The 22,038-nt window shown below is 41.9% G+C and overlaps 1 protein-coding gene across 1 annotated transcript in view; it reads right to left on the bottom strand.

Annotated features, from left to right (window-relative positions):
* LOC129009738 (mitochondrial adenyl nucleotide antiporter SLC25A24) overlaps window positions 1–4,797 on the bottom strand; it is a 57,139-nt gene extending 52,342 nt beyond the window's left edge. The window contains exon 1 of the mRNA XM_054443228.2: window positions 4,389–4,797. Coding sequence (XP_054299203.1) covers window positions 4,389–4,571 — 183 coding nt within the window. The 5' untranslated portion in view covers window positions 4,572–4,797. The remainder of the gene's footprint in view (window positions 1–4,388) is intronic.
* Between the last annotated feature and the right edge of the window lie 17,241 nt (window positions 4,798–22,038).

The following is a 22,038-nucleotide window of genomic DNA, read 5'->3' as shown; positions in this document are numbered from 1 at the left end:
TATCCCCAGTTCATTAAACAATGTCTGGCACTGTTTGAAAACATTAAATGAATGAATTTACTATTTATGCTAAGTTACTGGGTAGTTCTTACCATTCCTAGTTAACATTTGAGGCCTCCAGGCATTAAATAACATGCCCAAGGCCACAGTCTAGCAAGTGGTGAAAACATTTGAACCCTGTTCTGATTCCACAGCCTATAATAATAACCATTATAACCACTAAAACAGTTAATGTGTAGTAAACACTATGATCCACATTTCAGAGTAAGGCTTCAAACTTTCTCAACAAATCCTTTTGTTTTCATAAATCCTGTCAAATATAGATACCTTCGTGGACTCCATTAGATCCTTAAAAAGATAAGATTTTTGAACTCAGCATGGTCAAAAGAAGTTAAGCAGTGTATTACAGAATGTTGTCTTGTGGAAGCTTCTTTCTAAATGTTTTTTCTGGAATACTGATAAAGAAAGTGGGCTAGGAAAATTATAAAGGTGAGCTGGGGCCTTAAACAATGGGCTCCCCTGAGGAGGATGCTGTCTTAGGCCTCTTCCCACTGGACGTGTGGTGGGCAGAGATCCCGTTGGTCCGTCGCACTTCCACCCCCCTGGAGCTCACTCAGGCCGCGGAGCTGCGAGGGAGACATCCTCAATGGACTCTTAAATCAGGTTACCAGTCCACCCACTCCTCTAACATTGGGTGATCATGCAGCATACACTTCATACCCATGGGCACAGAGGTTCCTCAAGAAGTTCACCAGCTAGTAAATGGGATACCACATTTTAAAGGGTTTTTTAACATGAACTTTCATATTCTGCCACATATGACCTTGTTAAAAGCTCTGTCCAGGATGCAGGCAAGATATCTGCATTTTAAGAATAAGAAAGTAAAGCTCCAGTAAGGCTCAAACTTGACAAGGGTTACAAGGTCAATTTACACCAAGGATGGAACTCTCTTGTAGCTTGCTGCTTCCCTTCTTGCTCTTGGTAATTGTCCTAGTCCATCTGGGCTGCTATGACAAAAATACCATTGGCTTACTTAAACAATGAGCATTGATTTCTTGCAGTTCCAGACACTAGAAGTCCTAGACCAAGGTGCTAGGAGATTTAGTGTCTAGTGAGGACTCACTTTCTGTTTCCACGGACCACCGTTTTCTCACTGTGTCCTCACACGGTGGAAGGGGCAAGGAAGCTCTTCTGGGTCACTTTTATACAAGCACTAATCCCATTCATGAGGGCTCCACAGGAAGAAAGAAGATGGGGGTAGAAGGAGGAAGACAAGAGGGAGAAGGAGGTGCATAAAGAGAAAATAACTGAAGACTTTTGAAAGGAAATAGGATTACTAGACAAGTATAAGAAAATTAGCAATGGTTAAATACTGTATCTCCTTGTTCTCATACTACATTCTACTCTCAGTCTATACCCTTATACTACTGAGTCCTAGGAGAACTTAATGTGAATTTTCTCTAATTTTTAACTTTAATTTTTCACTAATTTCATAGTGAGGAGATTTGGAACATACAGAAAACAAAGGTCATACCAGAAAAAAAAAAATGTAGCGCTTTCACTTCCAATTGGTTCTTAATTTTGTCTCAGGACTTGCCTTGAATTCTTTTCTCTTCCCTGGATAATTCTGGAACACTTAGTAATGGTTAGCTATTATATTCCTTATGCTTATCTCTACATTCTACTCTTATTTCTACATTCTTTCCATTTAAAATCTAAAGAAACTTAAACAGAAATTTGTTCTCTTCTAAATGCTCAATTCATTACAAATGCTTGGAAACACAGAGATGAGATCAAATCAGATGAAAATTTAGAGATTTTGCTTCAAGCTGAGTATTTGGCTTAGATACAAACTACTACCTTGAAACTTTCCACCGAAGAGTCACCCCACAGTTCTCATTTCTATGCTCAAGTAGCCAATCTTCTCACACCTTGACATTACACAAACCCCTGACATGCCTCTGAAATTTTCTCCCATAAAGGTTGACTGTGTAATCCTAATTCTATCCCACGTGTAATGGTTAATTTTATGTATCAGCTCATCTGGACTAAGGGATGCCCAGATAGCTGGTAAAACATGATTTCTGGGTGCGTCTGTGAGGATGTCTCTGGAGGAGGGTAGCATTTGAATCAGTAAACCAATTAAAGAAGACTGCCCTCACCAAATGGGTAGGCATAATGCAATGCTGTGGAGGATGTGAATAGAACAAAAAGGCAAAGCAAGTGCTACGTTTTGTTTGTCCCCACAAAAACTCATGTTGAAGTCTGATCCCTGATGTGGCCGTGTTGGGAGGAGGGACCTAGCAGGAGGTGTCAGGGTCACGGAGGCAGATCCCTCATGAATGGCTTGGTGCCATTCTTGCAGTAGTGAGTGAGTTCTCTCTCTCATGAGACTGAATTAGTTCCCTCAGTAATGGATCAGTTCCCTCGAGGCTGGGTTGTTATAAAGCCAGGACACCCCTCGGATTTTGCTTCTTCACACATGTCCACTTCCACTTTGACTTTCCACCATGTTGTGACACAGCAGGAAAGCCCTCACCAGGAGTCCAGCAGATGCCAGCACCATGCCTCTTAAACTTCCCAGCCTGCAGAACTGTAAGCTAAATAAATGTCTTTTCTTTATAAATTACCCAGTCTCAGGTATTCCATTATAGCAACACTAAATGGACTAAGACAGGAAATGAAAAGGAATTTCACCTGCAGAATAGGAGACTTTATAAAGACTGATACCCTGAATGAGCGAGGATGTGGAGAAGCAAGCACTGTCAGTCAAAAGAGTGAAAATGGGTCCAAGGTTTTCGAAAGGCAATACGTATCCCAATTTAAAATGTGTGTTACCTTCAGACTCAGCAATGTCCACTCCTCAAAATTTATCCTATGAAAGTAACTGGACCAGAATGAGAAAATGAATACAAAGGACATCCATTGCAATTTCACTTACAATCGTTTTTAAACTATCAATAAAGTAAAAGGTGATTTAAAAAGAATTGGTAACATACACTATGACACAAACATATAACAGAATATGATGCAGTTACGTAAAAATGATGGTACAGCAGCAATTCTCAAGCTTTTTGATCTCAGGATCCCTTTACAATCTTAAAAATCATTGAGCACTCCAAAGAGCTTTTGTATATTGTAGGGACCATGGAGTTGTACCACTGAGATCTCCCATCAAAGGCGCCTACTGTGAGGAACACAGTTGACTTCCACTCTCTAGCCTCTAACCCTGGCATCTGCTGATGCACTGCACCAAGGCCGTCCCTTTCCTGGGCTGCTTCCGGCCAATGATTGGACATGGTGGGGAACTCCAACTGGGCCATTTCTGGGACAATCAGCACAAAGTAACAAAAGTTCGTTCCTTCAAAGTATGAATAAAATACACAAAACTTTCGCAAGATTGAAGGTGAGAAAAGGATAGATATCAGGAATGAAATAGAGAACCTACCTACAGATTCAGTCAGAAGTGTTATAAAATCATTAGTGAGTATTATGAACCTTGGACAGAACGGGCAGTTTCAAAAAAAATTGTAACTTACTAAATCTGACTCTAGAAGAAACAGTAAACTGAAGAGGCCTATAACTACCAAAGACATTAAAAGAGAAGTTAAATATAACTATATAACAGTTGTTGGCCCTCATAGTAACCTAATCACTTTCCCTCTTTGGATAAGAGAATGCCAGTGTCAGGGAACGCTTCAACAGGGTTGGAGAAGTTCCACATATCTCCACCCTACTAAAGGGGCAGAAGTTCAGGGGCACAGTTAAGATGACTCAGAGAAAATGAAATTGCTCAGTCGCAGGTCAGGTCAACCCTTCAGATCAATTTATCTACCTAAGGCATTAACCTACGAATGTCTTAAACAATGGAATGCCGCCATTCCTTCTCAACAGGAAGTGGGAGAAACACGCGATTGGTTTTCAAATGGTTTTGAAACAGTAGACAACACACATAGCTGGTGTAACAAAGCAGCTTCGAAAGAGATCGAATGTGTGCGCCTTCTTACAAAACTTGGGACCCACTGAAGTCTGACAGCTAAAACAGATTACATGTTTGCAGGGTATTAAAACAAAAAACAAAGAACCTGGGATGGATTCAGGACAAAAGTGTATTAAAAATTTAACAGTGCCCGTAGGCCAGAGTGTCCACAACACTCATTTTATCTGGACAAAGACCAGTAGACTTTCGTATTATGACCCACTTCTGTTACCGGGGTCGCCGGTCGCGGCCCCACGCCCGAGTCTCTGAAGCCACCGGAGCGCTGGGCGCCACAGTTCCTCCTTCCTCTCCTGGCAACGCCTCGGGCCGCCGCCCTCCTCGGTCCTCGCAGTGTCCCCAGCGCCCGCAGCCCTCCCTGCGCTCAGGCGGCGCCCCGGCGGCGACCCACCTCCTCGGCGTCCTGGCCCAGGGGGATGCCCAGGTTCCTGAGCCCCTCCTGCAGCTCGCCGATGTCCACCACTCCGTCCCCATTGCGGTCCAGTGCCTGGAAGAGGATCTCGTAGCGCGTCGGCGGCTCCGCGTCCTGGCAGGCCGCGGTGGGCAGCACGAAGCCCCGCAGCCAGCGCAACATGGTCCCAGAGGCGCGGGCAGCCTGGCCGAGGAAGTCACGGGAGATCGAGGTCTGCGGGGCGCGACCGGGACCAGCGCGAGGCCGGGCTGGGCGGGGCGCGCGGCGCAACAGCGTTTGGGGCGCCGTCGGCGGTGCGGCTGCGGCGCGCAGGGCGCAGGAGCGGAGACCCCACCCGAGCCCGCGCTACGCGCAGGGTGTGGCCGTGCCGCCGCTGCTGGGGAGGAGCTCGCCGCGCTGGCCTCCGCGGCACTGGCCGGGCCCGCCTCCGGAGAGCAGGAAGTGAAGGAGCTGCGAGCTGGGTCTCGGGAGGGGCTGTGCGGACCCGGGGTCGACCTCCGCCCAGTTGCCAGTCCGGCTGTCAGCAGTGCGGGTCCGAGGAGGAGGCCCCCAGCAGGTCCAGGGCTGCAGCGTCAGCGCGTCGGTGGGTTGGGAGCGGGGTCTTGAAGACCGGTTACTCCACTTAAAGACCCCCTCGGGCCGGAGCCTTGGCGGTCAGCCCAGAGCTGCTCCTCTCTGCCTGGAAACTGGGCCATGGAGGGCATTGTCTCTCACGGATGTCTAACTTTTTCGCGGTTGCACACCTGGGATGGCGATTCTGCTTTAAAAAGCAGAGAGTTAAATCCGAAAGCATCTATTGGAGCAATTATAAAACAAAAAGGAGAAACTCCTGGATTTGTTGCAGAAAAGATCAACAGCCATCCGCGTGGGCAACGGGGAAAAGAAGGACTAGTTTGGTAGGCAGCTTAGCTAGGATTTGCCCGTAATTAAGCGTATAGAGTGTCTGCCAGCTGCACTTATCAGAAAAAACCTCAGCGCCCTCCTCCTCAAGATGGGTGCAGTTCCGAGGTTTGGAGCTTATTACTCAGGCAAGACAGAACTTATTACTGCCTAGCATGGAATAACGGAAGGAACATTGGACTTAAAAGAGAAAGTACCTAATCCTTCAGATGTGACATAGCCTCTCCGGGTAGTCTCTCATCAGTGAAACGACAATATAAATATCTGCCTTCACAACAAGGTTGTATATTATGTGTGAAAGGTCTTAATTCTCTAAGGCGCCAATCAAATGAGATATCATTCATTGTAATAATTCTGTTCATTCACAGCTGCTTAAGAGGAATTATTGTTGTACTGCTATTAGCAGAAAAGAAGATACCTCTGTACTTGTAAATTAGGGTGTCTCACATCTTCCGAATCACTACACAGAAATCAGTTGTTCCAACAACAGCCAGGAACTCAGACCCCGAACTTACCTCCCCTCATATCATTTTGTATGTTTAAGATATATATGAATCTAGAATTTGTAAGTTAAGGGCTGCCTGCTTAGTAAAATCATCTTGAAACTGATTTATCTTTTTATATTACTTCCAACTTCCAGTCTTATTGAAAATCATTGCCTTCCTTTGGAACTGCCTTCAAACTTTAACTTTTCTCTGTCCTTGAAAACCTCTTTTAATCCCTACTCTGAATACTCTGTACTTGAAGAGAGGTTGCTTGAATTAGTCATCTTTCACTTACATGCTTTCATTTTACTTTTTATTTATTTCTTTCTTTTTTTTTTTTTTTTTTTTCTTTGAGACAGTCTAGCTCTGTCGCCCAGGCTGGAATGCAGTGGCGCAATCTTACTCACTGCAACCTCCGCCTCCTGGGTTCAAGCGATTCTCCTGCCTCAGCCTCCTGAGTAGTTGGGGCTACGGGCTGTTTTACTTTTTTAAAAAAGTAATACTTAGAAGAATTACCTGTCAACATTTTTGCTGAGAAAATTATCTTCATACCGAAACTTTTACTTGAGGGTTTATAGCAATTCTATTCATAACTGTCAAGCGCAGAAACAAAATGTTCTTTAATGGGTGAACTGGTAAACAACCTGTGTTGCATTCATGCAGTGAGATAGTAATTAGCAATAAAAAGGAATGAATTACTGATACCTGTCAACAATGACATTCTGGAAAAAGCAAAACTATAGGGACAGAAAACAAATCAGTAGTTACCAGGGGCTGGGACTCGGGGGAAGGGAATTGATGACAAAAGAGCATCAGAAGGCTTGTGGGGGTGATGGAGCTATTTTACATCTTGCTTATGGTGGTGGTGGTTACACAACTGTATGTGTGTGCCAGCAGAACTGCACACTAACATGGGTTAATTTACTCTGGGATACCAATAAATCTGACTTAAACACGAGTAAAATGGAATAAAAATTCTCAAAAGATCAGTGTGAACATCAAAACAGTTTATGAATAGTTATGAAGTATGGGCCACACACCAGCAGCATTGGTGTCACATCAGTGTTACTGTGAAAGTCAAAGCGTTTATGAAGTGTGGGCCTCAGACCAGCAGCATCAGTGTCACTTAGGAGCTTGTCAGAAATAATCTCAGGCCTGCCCAAGCCCACTAAGTAAGAATTGCACTTATACAAGAACCCTGGATGAGCATTTCATAAAGTTTGAGAAGCACAGCTAGTGAGAAGCAAACCACTTGAAGTGCAGCCTGTTACCTGTCTGCAATGAGTCAGACATTGAAAGGAAGGATTTAGAAACTTTATAGCAATTTGATAAAGTAATTTTGTTATATCTAATAATAAAACTCAGAGCTTGTCTTTTTAATTTCAATTTTCTAGTATTGCATTTTTACTGTATTTTATGAAACTATGTCTGCAAAGAATTGAGATAACACGATGAAGATAAAAGGTATAATTAACACTAGCAACTTCCTGCATAAAAGAAGAAACCTTTACATGGACATTTAAACATCTGGAGGAAAGAAGGCACCCCTGCTTAATTCTACTGGCAATTCCCAAAGACCAGTGGTTCCTAGAGGGCAGTAGTAGAAACCCAGAATTCACATTTCCTTGGTCAGAACAGAAGTCTAGGGTTCAGCCCAATTTAGCTACTTCTATTGTCCCCAACTTCTAGCCTTCTCATGTACTACCATTTTCCACTGGAATAACCTTCAGACTTGACCAGTTTCAGTCCTTGAAGACCTCTTTCAGCACCTACTTTGGAATCTTTTAATAATCATTCTAGATTCAGCTAGTTTTAGTTGATAAACACATTTCTTCTTTCTATCCACTGAATCACTTACTTATTGTGTAGTGCTAATAAGACCAAAGAATCTGCCTCTCCACAGGGAACAAGTCTATTTCAAAATCCTTCAAGAATATTCAGAAAGGAAAAAAAGATCCTGGTCATTGCTCCCTCAAATTTGAGTAATCACAGCGTAGGCTCTGTAAGAGAATTTGATTGGTTCAGTGTAAAGCCATAACCATTACTGGAAGGATAATTTTTTTTTCATTGTACTTTAAGTTCTGGGATACATGTGCAGAATGTGCAGGTTTGTTACATAGGTATAAATGTGCCATGGTGGTTTGCTGCACCCATCAACCCGTCACCTACATTAGGTATGTCTCCTAATGCTATCCCTCCCCTCCCCACTCCCTCCTCTCCCCACCCCCAACAGGCCCCGGTGTGTGATGTTCTCCTCCCTGTGTCCATGTGTTCTCATTGTTCAACTCCCACTTATGACTGAGAACATGCGGTGTTTGGTTTTCTGTTCCTGTGTTAGTTTGCTGAGAATGATGGCTTCCAGCTTCATCCATGTCCCTATAAAGGACATGAACTCATCCTTTTTTATGGCTGCATAGTATTCCATGGTATATATGTGCCACATTTTCTTTATCCAGTCTATCACTGATGGGCATTTGGGTTGGGTCCAAGTCTTTGCTATTATGAATAGTGGTGCAATAAACATGCATGTGCATGTGAATGACTTATAATCCTTTGGATATATACACCCAGTAATGGGATTGCTGGGTCAAATGGTATTTCTGGTTCTAGATCCTTGAGGAATCACCACGCTGTCTTCCACAGCGGTTGAACTAATTTACATTCCCACCACCAGTGTAAAAGCGTTCCTATTTCTCCACATCCTCTCCAGCATCTGTTGTTTCCTGACTTTTTAACGTTCACCATTCTGACTGGTGTGAGATGGTATCTCACCGTGGTTTTGATTTGCATTTCTCTAATGAACAGTGATGATGAGATTTTCTTCATATGTTTCTTGGTCGAATAAATGTCTTCTTTTGAGAAGTATCTATTCATATCCTTTGCCCAGTTTTTGATGGGGTTGTTTGTTTGTTTCTTGCAAATTTGTTTAAGTTCCTTGTAGATTCTGGATATTAGCCCTTTGTCAGATGGATAGATTGTAAAAATTTTCTCTCATTCTGTAGGTTGCCTGTTCACTCTGATGATAATTTCTTTTGTGTGCAGAAGCTCTTTAGTTTAATTAGATCCCATTTGTCAATTTTGGCTTATGTTACAATTGCTTTTGGTGTTTTAGTCATGAAGCCTTTGCCCATGCCTATGTCCTGAATGGTATTATTGCCTATGTTTTCTTCTAGGGTTTTTATGGTTTTAGATCTTATGTTTAAGTCTTTAATCCATCTTGAATTAATTTTTGTATAAGGTATAAGGAAGGGGTCCTGTTTCAGTTTTCTGCATATGGCTAGCCAGTTTTCCCAACACCATCTATTAAATAGGGAATCCTTTCCCCATTGCTTGTTTTTGTCAGGTTTGTCAAAGCTCAGATGGTTGTAGATGTGTGGCATTATTTCTGTGGCCTCTGTTCTGTTCCATTGGTCTATATATCTGTTTTGGTACCAGTACCATGCTGTTTTGGTTACTGTAGCCTTGTAGTATAGTTAAAGGTCAGGTGAAGTGATGCCTCCAGCTTTTCTCTTTTTACTTAAGATTTTCTTGGCTATACGGGCTCTTTTTTGGTTCCATATCAAATTTAAAATAGTTTTTTCTAATTCTGTGAAGAAAGTCAATGGTAGCTTGATGGGATTAGCATTGAATCTATAAATTACTTTGGGCAGTATGGCCATTTTCATGATATTGATTCTTCCTATCCATGAGCATGGAATGTTTTCCCATTTGTTTGTGTCCTCTCTTATTTTCTTGGCATTGGTGTAATTCTCCTTGAAGAGATCTTTCACATCCCTTGTAAGCTGTATTCCTAGGTTTTTTATTCTGTTGGTAGCCGTTCTGAATGGGAGTTTACTCTTGATTTGGCTGTCTGTTTCTTATTGGTGTATAGAAATGCTAGTGATTTTTGCACATTGATTTTGTACCCTGAGACTTTGCTAGAAGTTGCTTATCAGCTTAAGGAGTTTTTGGGCGGAGACAATGGGGTTTTCTAAATATACAATCATGTCTTCTGCAAACAGAGACAATTTAACTTCCTCTCTTCCTATTTGAATACCCTTTATTTCTTTCTCTTGCCTGATTGCCCTGGCCAGAACTTCCAATACTATGTTGAATAGGAGTGATGAGAAAGGGCATCCTTGTCTTGTGCTGGTTGTCAAAGGGAATGCTTCCAGCTTTTGCCCATTCAGTATGATATTGACTGTGGGTTTCTCATAAATAGCTCTTATTATCTTGAGATACGTTTCATCAGTACCTAGTTTATTGAGAGTTTTTAGCATGAATCGGCTGTTGAATTTTATCAAAGGCCTTTTCTGCATCTATTGAAATAATCATGTGGCCTTTGTCATTGATTCTGTTTATGTGATGAATTAAGTTTATGATTTCTGTATGTGGAACCAGCCTTGCATCCCAGGGATGAAGCCAACTTGATCATGGTGGATAAGCTTTTTGATGTGCTGCTGGATTCAGTTTGCCAGTATTTTATTGAGGATTTTTGCATCAAAGTTCATCAGGGATATTGGCCTGAAATTTTCTTTCTGTGTTTTGTCTCTGCCAGGTTTTGATATCAGTATGATGCTGGCCTCATAAAATGAGTTAGAGAAGAGTCTCTTTTTTTCCATTGTTTGGAATAGTTTCTGAAGGAATGGTACCAGTTCCTCTTTCTACCTCTGGTAGAATTTGGCTGTGAATCCATCTCGTTCTGTGCTTTTTTTTTTTTTAGTTTGTAGGCTATTAATTACTGCCTCAATTTCAGAACTTGTTATTGGTAGTATTCAGGGAATCAACTTCTTCCTGGCTTAGTCTTGGGAGAGAATATGTGTCCAGGAATTTACCCATTTCTTCTAGATTTTCTAGTTTATTCGCGTAGAGGTGTTTATAGTATTCTCTAATGGTAGTTTGTATTTCTGTGGGATCAGTGGTAATGTCCCCTTTGTCATTTTTATTGTGTCTATTTGATCCTTCTCTCTTTTCTTCTTTTTTAGTCTGGCTAGCAGTCTATTTTGTTAATCTTCTCAAAAAACCAGCTCCTGGATTCACTGATTTTTTTAAGGGTTTTTCATGTCTCTATCTCCTTCAGTCCTGCTCTGATCTTAGTTATTTCTTGTCTTCTGTTAGCTTTTGAATTTTTTTGCTGTTGCTTCTCTGGTTTTTTTAATTGTGAAGTTAGGGTGTCGATTTTAGATCTGTCCCACTTTCTTATGGGGGCATTTAGTGCTTTAAATTTCCCTCTACACACTGCTTTAGCTGTGTCCCAGAGATTCTGGTATGTTGTGTCTTTGTTCTCATTGGTTTCAAAGATGTTATTTATTTCTACCTCAATTTCGTTATTTACCCAGTAGTCATTCAGGAGCAGGTTGTTCAGTTTCCATGTAGTTGTAAGGTTTTGAGTGAGTTTCTTAATCCTGAGTTTCAATTTGCACTGTGGTCTGAGAGACTGTTTTTTATGATTTCCGTTCTTTTGCATTTGGCAAGGAGTCTTTTACTTCCAATTGTGTGGTCAATTTTAGAATAAATGCTATGTGGTGCTGAAAAGAATGTATATTCTGTTGATTTGGGGTGGAGAGTTCCGTAGATGTTTTTTAGGTCTGCTTGGTCCAAAGCTGAGATGAAGTCCTAAATATCCTTGTTAATTTTTGGTCTCATTGATCTGTCTAGTATTGACAGTGGAGTGTTAAAGTCTCCCACTATTATTGTGTGGGAGTCTGAGTCTTTTTGTAGGTCTCTAAGAAGTTGCTTTATGAATCTGGGTGCTTCCGTATTGAATGCATATGTATTTAGCATAGTTAGTGCTTCTTGTTGCATTGATCCCTTTACCATTATGTAATGCCCTTCTTTGTCTTTTTTGATCTTTGTTAGTTTAAAGTTTGTTTTATCAGAGACTGGGATTGTAACCTGTGCTTTTTTTTTTTTTTTTTCTTTCAATTTTCTTGGCAAATATGCCTCCATCCCATTATTTTGAGTGGAATGTGTGTCTTTGCACGTGAGAAGAGTCTCCTGAAAACTGCACATTGATGGGTCTTGAATCTTTATCCAGTTTGTCATTCTGTGTCTTTTAATTGGGGCATTTAGCCCATTTACATTTAAGGTTAATATTGTTATTTGTGAATTTGATCCTCTCATTATGATGCTAGCTGGTTATTTTGCACATTATTTAATGCAGTTTCTTCATAGTGTCGATGGTCTTTACATTTTGGTATGTTTTTGCAGTGGCTGGTACCAGTTTTTCCTTTCCATATTTAGTGATTCCTTCAGGAGCTCTTGTAAGGCAAGCCTGCTGGTGACAAAATCCCTCAGCATTTGCTTGTCTGTAAAGGATTTTATTTCTCCTTTGCTTATGAAGCTTAGTTTGGCTGGATAAGAAATTCTGGGTTGAAAATTCTTTTCTTTAAGAAGGCTGAATATTGGCCCCCACATTCTTCTGGCTTGTGGGGTATCTGCAGAGAGATCCGCTGTTAGTCTGATGGGCTTCCCTTTGTGGGTAACCTGACCTTTCTCTTTCGCTGCCCATAACATTTTTTCCTTCATTTCAACCTTGGTGAATCTGACAATTATGTGTCTTGGGGTTGCTTTTCTCAAGGAGTGTCTTAGTGGTATTCTCTTTATTTCCTGAATTTGAATGTTGGCATGTCTTGCTAGTTTTGGAAAGTTCTTCTGGATAATATCCTGAAGTGTGTTTTCCAAATGGTTCCATTCTCTTCATCACTTTCAGGTACACCAATCAAATGTAGGTTTGGTCTTTTCACATAGTCCCATATTTTTTGGAGGTTTTGTTCATTTCATTCTTTTTTCTCTAATCTTGTGTTCACGCTTTCTTTAATTAAGTTGATCTTCAATCTCTGATATCCTTTCTTCCACTTGATCTATTCAGCTATTGATACTTGTGTATGCTTCATGAAGTTCTTGTGCTGTGTTTTTCAGCTCCATCAGGTCATTTATGTTCTTCTCTAAACTGGTTATTCTAGTTAGCAGTTCCTGTAACCTTTTATCATGGTTCTTAGCTTCCTTGCATTGGGTTAGAACATGCTCCTTCAGCTCGGAGGAGTTTGTTATTCCCCACCTTCTGAAGCCTACTTCTGTCAATTCATCAAACTCATTCTCCATACAGTTTTGTTCCCCTGCTGGCGAGGAGTTGTGATCCTTTGGGGGAGAAGAGGCATTTTGGTTTTTCAAATTTTCAGCATTTTTGTGCTGGTTTTTCCTCATCTTCATGGATTTATCTACCTTTGATCTTTGATGTTGGTGACGTTTGGATGGTGTTTTTGCATGGGCTTCCTTTTTGTTGATGTTGATGTTATTGCTTTCTGTTTGTTAGTTTGCCTTCTAACAGTCAGGCGCCTCTTCTGCAGGTCTGCTGGAGTTTGCTGTAGGTCCATTCCAGACCCTGTTTGCCTGGGTATCCCCAGCAGAGGCTGCAGAACAACAAAGATTGCTGCCTGCTCCTTCCTCTGAAAGTTTCGTCCCAGAGGGGCACCTGCCAGATGCCAGCAGGAACTCTTCTCTATGAGGTGTCTGTCGACCCCTGGTGGGAGGTGTCTCCCCGTTAGGAGGTTTGGGGGTCAGGGACTCACTTGAGGAGGCAGTCTTTTCCTTAGCAGAGCCCCAGTGCTGTGCTGGGAGATCCGCTGCTCTCGTTAGAGCTGGCAGGCAGGAATGTTTAAGTCTGCTGAAGCTGCGCCCACAGCAGCCCCTTCCCCCAAGTGCTCTGTCCCAGGGAGATGGGAGTTTTATCTATAAGCCCTTGACTGGGGATCCTGCCTTTCTTTCAGAGATGCCCTGCCCAGAGAGGAGTAATCTAGAAAGGCAGTCTGGTGGGCTCCACCCAGTTCAAACTGCCTGGGGGCTTTGTTTACACTGTGAGGGGAAAACCGCCTATTCAAGCCTCGGTAATGGCCGATACCCCTCCCTGCACCAAGCTCGAGTTCCAGGTTGACTTCAGAGTACTGTGCTTGCAGTGAGAATTTCAAGCCAGTGGTTCTTAGCTTGCTGGGCTACTTGGAAGTGGGATCTGCTGAGTGAGACCACCGGCTCCCTGGCTTCAGCCCCCTTTCCAGGGAAGGAAACACTTCTGTCTCTTTAGTGTTCCAGGCGCCACTGGGTTACGAAAATAAACTCCTGCAGCTAGCTTGGTGCTTGACCAAATGGTCGCCCAGTTTTGTGCTTCAAACCCAGGCCCTGGTGGTGTAGGCATCCCAGGGAATCTCCTGATCTGTGGGTTTTGAAGACCGTGGGAAAAGCGTAGTATCTGGGCCAGATAGCACCATCCCTCAGGGCACAGTCCCTCAAGGCTTCCCTTGGCTAGGTGAGGGAGTTCCCCCCGCCCCAGGCACTTCCTGGGTAAGGCGACACCCCACCGTGCTTCTGCTAGCCCTCCGTGTGCTGCCCGCACTGTCTAACCAGTCCCAGAGAGATGAGCCGAGTACCTCAGTTGGTAATTCAGAAATCACTCGCCTTCTGTGTTGGTCTCTCTGGGAGCTACAGACCAGAGCTGTTGCTTTTCAGCCATCTTGCCCCACAAAAGATCTCTGGGAGGATAATTTTATTGTGCAATAAATTTTGAATTTGGGTGTCCTACTAGTCTTTAGTGAAACAATCATTTTAAGTTTTTGGCTCGCTTACATCACATTAAGCTAATTGAAAATTTCATCAGATTTTCCAAGTCATTTAGGAGATGGAATTCGAGGTAAAACAAATTCCATCTCTTGCTCTGCCTATCTCCTAACCCCATTCCATCCTCCAAAATAAATGCAAACAATTCTCAATCATAAAAATATGGCTCTTAGTTACCAGAAAATTGCCATCATCACTAAAATATGTAAATACTTCTCATTTCAAAATAGTTGTGTTAAATTCAAACTGCCTTAAAAACCACATACCTCAGTATTTTGAAATGATTAAAAAGACTGTATTAAGACTATTTCTAGATTTTCAGAATTTATTTAAATGATGTCCTAAAGACTGATAGATCTAAAATTAAAAGAATACTTTGTACTTCCAAGAATCAATAATCATGGAACTTGAATTGATATTTTACACTTGTTTTTTATATGTAAAGCCCCCACTTCCCTCCTTTCCCTCCTTCTCTCCTTTCTTCCTTCCTTCCTTCTTCCTTCCTCCATTTCTCCTTCCTTCCTTCTTCCTTTCTCCCTCTCTCCTTCCTTCTTCCTTCCTTCCTTCCTCCCTCCTTCCTTATTCCTTCCTTCCTGCCTGCCTGCCTTCCTTCCTTCCTTCCTTTCTTCCTCCTTCCTTCCTTCCTTTCTTCCTCCTTCCTTCCTTCCTCATCAGATTAAAGTCATCAGGCAGGCTAGAATGAGGAAAGCTGCACAACCAGAGTCAGAACTCAGGCAGGAAGGAAGGTGCTGAGAAGGGCAATAGCCTAATGAGGCTGAGGGATTGGTTATACACAAGGGGACTGAGCAAATAAATATGTTGAGGATAATGAGAGCTAAGTCAGAGAAGTGAGTTACAAATATGAAAAGAGTTAAGCTAGAATGAACCCTATAGTGTTGGATTATAATTAGTACTATTCGTGTGAGTTCATGGTTTTAAATATTTTTAGATATAGAAATATAAAGGGATGTGTATGTGTGTGTATGTGTGTAATGTGCGTGTATGTATGTATGTACACACGTACATACATATATTTTCTACCTCTGTCCACTGACAGGGCCCAGTAGCAATGAGAACATACAGTACCCAGATCTTTCTTTCTAAATACCACTCTCTGAAGGAAACTAGGGGACCTTGGAGAAATAGCTGATTCCAGGGTAGGGACAACAAAGGTCCAAAATAAGCACAGAACTTCTCGTTTCACCAGATAGTAAGTGCTCAAAGAACGGAGTAGTGTCAAAAGGACACAGAGTCAGCCTGAAGGGGCTCTCCCTGGAAAAGCCTAAGACAATTTGGGCATCACAATAAATAGTCTTAGCAGATTAGATCACATTAGAGGAAACAGGAATCCATCAATCCACATGGATGTCATACAAAGGAGACAACAGAAATTCCTTCTCTAAAGTTGAATGCCAACTAATAAATGTTAGTGGAATGATGGAATTAGGATATCACCGTCTGGTGATCATCATGGCAAAAGTAAGTAATTCAGGCAAGAAATATCAAAAACTGCTAACACTCAGTGGGTAAGAGTTGAATAAGAAATGTGATGTTTACCTTGTTTCAAACTGTGTCTCAATAAAATATTGTATATTACAAATGGAACAAAGAATGTATAGTGAAGAAGCTTAGTAAATACTAGCTTACTCAAATGACCAAACTTAACATCACCAGTAACAGGAAATAAGATCATGGGTCATGTGATAGAGAGAACATCACTTCTGTGACAGTCCCAACAAAATGCATAACCTGAATCTAATCATGAGGAAACATCAGAGAAAACAAAATTGAGGATATTCTACAGAATAACCAGCCTGTAACCTTCAAATGTATAAAGTCCACAAAGATCAGGAATGACTGCATTGTTCTGAGTTGAAGGAAACTAAAGAAATCTGACAAGTAAGTGTAATATGTGATCCCAAAGGATGTTGTTGGGACATTTGGTGTGAAACTTGGATGGAATGTCTGGGTGAACATATATAGGCATTCCTTAAAGTATGCTTGCAACTTTTTTGTTAATTAATTTTTTTTAATGTACAAACTTCTAATGCCCTTTAAAAAGCCCTCCCTAACTTCCTCAGATTGTACCACTCCTCAGGTTTGCCTGTGATATATTTTCCCTTGCAAACTGCCTCTGTGTGATCTATACAAAACCAACCTATAATACTGTACCAGATCAGCAGCACAGTATAGCAAAAGCAGTCAAAGTGATGCTAGACTGGTGGAATACCCGTCGTTGTTGCCTAGTTTCATGGCCATGAATGAAGTTACAGCAGATAATTTACCTTCCTGCAATCTCTCCACTTGTGATGCTGTCTCTGATGCTGCTGGCATCATGGAGTAGGGGCTAGAAAGCTGGCATGAAGAGGGCTGCAAAGGTGAGTGGAAGCAGTGATAATTCCATACCCACAAAGGTCGCTAAGGAAAAAGGGAATTGCATACTAGGTGCATAGCGTATGATCCATCCTTAACCCGAGAGAATCACAAGTTAAGATTACACTGGCATTCATTCCAAAAATTCCCTCTAGAATACCTTCCTCCTGCTTATTTTGGGGCCAAATGTCTAAAAGAAAGGGTGAATGAAGAATAAACCAAATTCCCCTAATACCCACATTTCTTCGTACTTATGTAGGAGACATTTCAAATAAGCACTGGCAAGATGCAATGTATGTAATGGGCACTGAGCATAATTGATGTTATTTCTTATGTACTTTTAGAATACATTCTATGGAAAAGTTCATAAAGACTCCAAACTTTCCCAGCTTTCATTTTAAGATATCATGAGCCAGGAGAAAAATTTGTTCTATTTGTTAGGTGATACATAGGGATAACACCTCATTCATATGAAGATGGAATTCTCAACCCCACACAGAGGCTGTGCACTGAAACAGTGATTTTTGGTCCTTCTTCGGAGATATATTCAATTTTATTTAATATCTGGCTCTTGACATGTTTGCTTAATTGCTTTCCAGCAGAAGAGCAGATTCAAAGCAGGAAAACCTAAAGGGTAGCTGGGGAGTGGTCAGGAATGTGTGAGCCAAGCACAATGACAGAAGAGACTAGTGGGTGGAGGAAGAGCTAACATCCAAGCTAGAATTTCATTACAACACAAGGCAATCAGAAATATTAAAACAAACACAAGGAAAGCATAACTCCAAAGGAGGCTAATTATTATCTACATTCTTCGCTTGAGAAGACAGAGGAATTGCTACTACATTAATAAAAAGTTTACATAGAATTATTTAAAGAGAAGGCCAGTTACATGAACTATCTTATGTAAACTACTTCCCCCCACTCATCTTACATATATAAAGTTTTACAAGAAGAGATCCAAACACTGAAGAGTTCGATACCATATTATAACAATGATGATCAAAGTTCTAAGCAGAAAAGGGCTGTAAGTAAGATGGAAATAAAAGGACTAATCACAAGTGGTTCCGTAATAAACTCTTTTGTGCTTTTAAAGTGCAAAGCAGGTGTGAATAGACATTTCTTGCCACCTACTTTGTTCATTCAACTATTAAATATTTATTGAGTGTCTACTATGTGCCGTACACAGATCTTCATATAGGGGATGCAGCAGTAAAGAAAACCAACAAAATTCTGTCTTCCTACAGCATATCATCTATTCAGGGGATACAGGAAATAATTTTATCACACTTAAAGGGTTTTATAGCTAGAAGAAATTTGGGTCATATCAACAACAATTAACCTGAGAATCTATAAAAATTGCTCCCCTAACGTTCATTTTAACAGCTAAAACACTCTTCAGAGAAAAATTTTAAATGCACATTTCTTAAAGTATCTATTACTCATTTTTAAAGTAGAACTTTTTGCTATTTTCTTTCATGCTTTTCTGCTAAATATACCCAAAAACTGAATGTCCTTTACATTAAAGTCTGATTGCATCTTCAAACTCATGACTACTTGTATCTTTGCAGTAATGTGGCTGTAAATGTATAATTGTAATAAGTTTCAAATAGTTTGAGAGCAATTGGATCTGCAGAGAGTTCATCTCTGTAGTGCATTTTCAAAATATTATTTTGAAAATTATATTTTACTTCTGAAAGAAAGGCAACCACTAATGGAAAAACTTAATGTCTTAAGTAAGTGCTTAATTTGGAATACAGAAACCACTATATTCTTAAAAAGAAAAATGTTCTTTGTAGCAACTGTAAATTCTCCCATGTAAGAGTGAACAGAGCTCCAGGTAATAATGCATAGGCATGTCAGGTTGCATCTGTATATTTGACTACATTAGTATTAGTGACATCAGGTGGATATAAAGGAAAACCCTTGGAAAGAGAAGTGCCTTAGCCATGATTTCAGAGAGAAACCATTAGTAGACCTATTTATGATTCTATTACAGTTTTCAGATAGCATGTGAACATGGAATTTCATTGAAAATAGTTTAATTTTTTATATAAAAGGTTTTGTATATAATGTGTATCAGTGACTATTTTCAAAATCATTTTCATCAAGACACCTTTTTTTCTAAAATGGGCATTGCATACACACATGCACTCATACGTGCACACGCACACATTATTTTTTATAATGTTGGGTTTGATTATAAAAGTGTTGTCAAATCTGTTTTATTTATCTGCATATAGCAGTGATTGGCTTTTTTGAATTGAAATTTTTGCACATTGATGCATTGAAATAAGGAAAATTATTTATCTCTGAGCACTAAACTTATTTTTGCATATTTCTGCAATATTGCAATCCCCAGATCCAGTTCGTGGGAAGTTAGGGAAGATGTGTGATTTTGTATTTTGAATTATTGTCAGAATTACATACACAATTACAGCAAACTTTATTTAAAAGACATTTCATTGTACTGCAAAAATCTCAATATTTATATTTCTTGTTTTTTTCTTTATATATTTTGCATTTTAATATGTTGAGCCACTGGAAATTTGTAACAGATTAATTTTTTTTTTTTATTAAGTATTTATTGATCATTCTTGGGTGTTTCTCGGAGAGAGGGATACGGCAGGGTCATAGGATAATAGCGGAGAGAAGGTCAGCAGATAAACACATGAACAAAGGTCCCTGGTTTTCCTAGGCAGAGGTCCCTGCGGCCTTCTGCATTGCTTGTGTCCCTGGGTACTTGAGATTAGGGAGTGGTGATGACTCTTAAAGAGCACGCTGCCTTCAAGCATCTGTTTAACAAAGCACATCTTGCACCGCCCTTAATCCATTTAACCCTGAGTTGACACAGCACATGTTTCAGAGAGCACGGGGCTGGGGGCAAGGCCATAGATCAACAGCATCCCAAGGCAGAAGAATTTCTCCTAGTACAGAACAAAATGGAGTCTCCTATGCCTACTTCTGTCTACACAGACACAGTAACAATCTGATCTCTCTTTTCCCCACATTTCCCCCTTTTCTTTTCAACAAAACCACCATTGTCCTCATGGCCCCTTCTGGATGGTTGCTGTCTCTTCGGAGCTGTTGGGTACACCTCCCAGACGGGCCGGCTGGGCAGAGGCGCTCCTCACTTCCCAGATGGGGTGGCCGGGCAGAGGCGCTCCTCACTTCCCAGATGGGGTGGCCGGGCAGAAGCGCTCCTCACTTCCCAGATGGGGCGGCCGGGCAGAGGCGCTCCTCATATCCCAGAGGATGGGCGGCCGGGCAGAGGCGCTCCTCACCTCCCAGACAGGGCAGCCGGGCAGAGGTGCTCCTCACCTCCCAGACAGGGCGGCTCGGCAGAGGCGCTCCTCACTTCCTCCCAGACGGGGTGGCAGCCAGGCAGAGGCGCTCCTCACTTCCCAGACGGGGCGGCGGGGCAGAGGTGCTCCTCACTTCCCAGACGGGGCGTCCAGTAGGGGCGCTCCTCACTTCCCAGACGGGGCGGCCGGGCAGAGGCGCTCCTCACTTCCCAGAAGGGGCGGCTGGGCAGAGGCGTTCCTCACCTCCTCCTAGACGGGGTGGCGGCCTGGCAGAGGCGCTCCTCACTTCCTCCCAGACGGGGTGGCGGGCAGGCAGAGGTGCTCCTCACCTCCCAGAAGGGGCGGCCGGGCAGAGGCGCTCCTCACTTCCTCCCAGACGGGGCGGCCGGGCAGAAGCGCTCCTCACTTTCCAGAGGATGGGCGGCCGGGCAGAGGTGCTCCTCACTTCCCAGATGGAGCAGCCGGGCAGAGGCGCTCCTCACTTCCCAGACGGGGCGGCCCGGCAGAGGCGCTCCTCACTTCCCAGAGGTTGGGCGGCCGGGCAGAGGCGCTCCTCACCTCCCAGACTGGGCGGCCGGGCAGAGGCGCTCCTCACTTCCCAGACAGGGCAGCCGGGCAGAGGCGCTCCTCACTTCCCAGACGTTGGGCGGCCGGGCAGAGGCGCAGATTAATTTGTTATAGGAGTTTAAATGTGTTGTCATTGTCTACATTGTCTTTGTCCAGAGCCTATTATTATGGAAACAATAAAATTTATTGTGTCAAAAAAAAAGAAAAAAGAAAAAAAGAAAAACGGCCACAATGTAATGTTGTTAATAGCTCACTAGAGGGTGCTGTAACTTAAAGCTGAAGAATGGCTCTCGGATGGATTATAAAAGCTGAAAGGTGAATGCAGGCAGGAGGGGGTAAGAGGAAAGAAAGATAAGTGGATCTTTACTTTTTGAGTCATCACTACAGTTATAGATCCTTGAAATACACCAACAAATGATACAGAACTAAAATATGATTTAATACCTGAGTGTAACACTTTTTTTTGTTTTAAAAAATATTCTCTGTCCATATTCACTCACTGTGCACTACAATACAACGAAAAAACAACAAAAGAAATGTAATACATTTATCTTTTAAAATTATATTATATATTGCAAAATCGATTACGTCAGCATCCTTCCACCAATAATAAAGGTTCATATTGAGTCAGGACTTTTATAATTCCTGTGAATGATTTATCCATGACTCAGTCATCTATTTAAGCCTGAAGTGTATAATGTGACTTTAAGCTGCAAAAATGGCATGAGATGGTTAAAGTTAGTTTTCTTTTCTTTTCTTGCTTTATTTTATTGAGACGGGGTTGCCCAGGTTGAAGTGCAACGGCATAATCATGGCTCATTGCAGCCTCAAACTCCTGGGCTCAAGTGATCCTCCTGCCTCAGCCTCCCGAGTAGCTAGGACTACAGACATGCACCACCATGCTCAACTAATTTTTAATTTTTTTTGTAAACACTGGGTCTCACTATTTTGCCCCGTCTGATCTCAAACTCCTGGGTTCAAGGAATCCTCCCTCCTTGGGTTTCCAAACTGCCTGGATTACAGGCATGAGCCACCACGCCTGGCCTTATTTCCTAATTGTGGTAAAATGCACATAACATAACATTTACCGTCTTAACCGTTTTTAAGTGTACAGTTCAGTGGCATAAGTTACATTCAAACCAGTGCAACCAAACTCCAGAACTCTTCATCTTATAAAATGGAAACTTTGTACCCATTAACACTAACTCCTTATTCCTCCCTCCTGGAAGTCCCTGGCAACCACCATTCTACTCTATTTGTGAATTTCACTACTCTAAGTACCTCATATAAGTAAATCCTACAGTGGTCCTTTTGTGACAGGCATATTTCATTTACCATAATGTCCTCAAGTTTCATTCACTTGTAACATGTCAGAATTCCTTTCTTTTTAAAAGCGGAATCATATTCTATTGC

Source organism: Pongo pygmaeus, chromosome 1, assembly GCF_028885625.2.
Source record: "Pongo pygmaeus isolate AG05252 chromosome 1, NHGRI_mPonPyg2-v2.0_pri, whole genome shotgun sequence".
Taxonomy (NCBI): Eukaryota; Metazoa; Chordata; class Mammalia; order Primates; family Hominidae; genus Pongo; species Pongo pygmaeus.
Note: the sequence above shows the minus strand (reverse complement) of the source record. Positions and strands in the feature narration are given on the sequence as shown.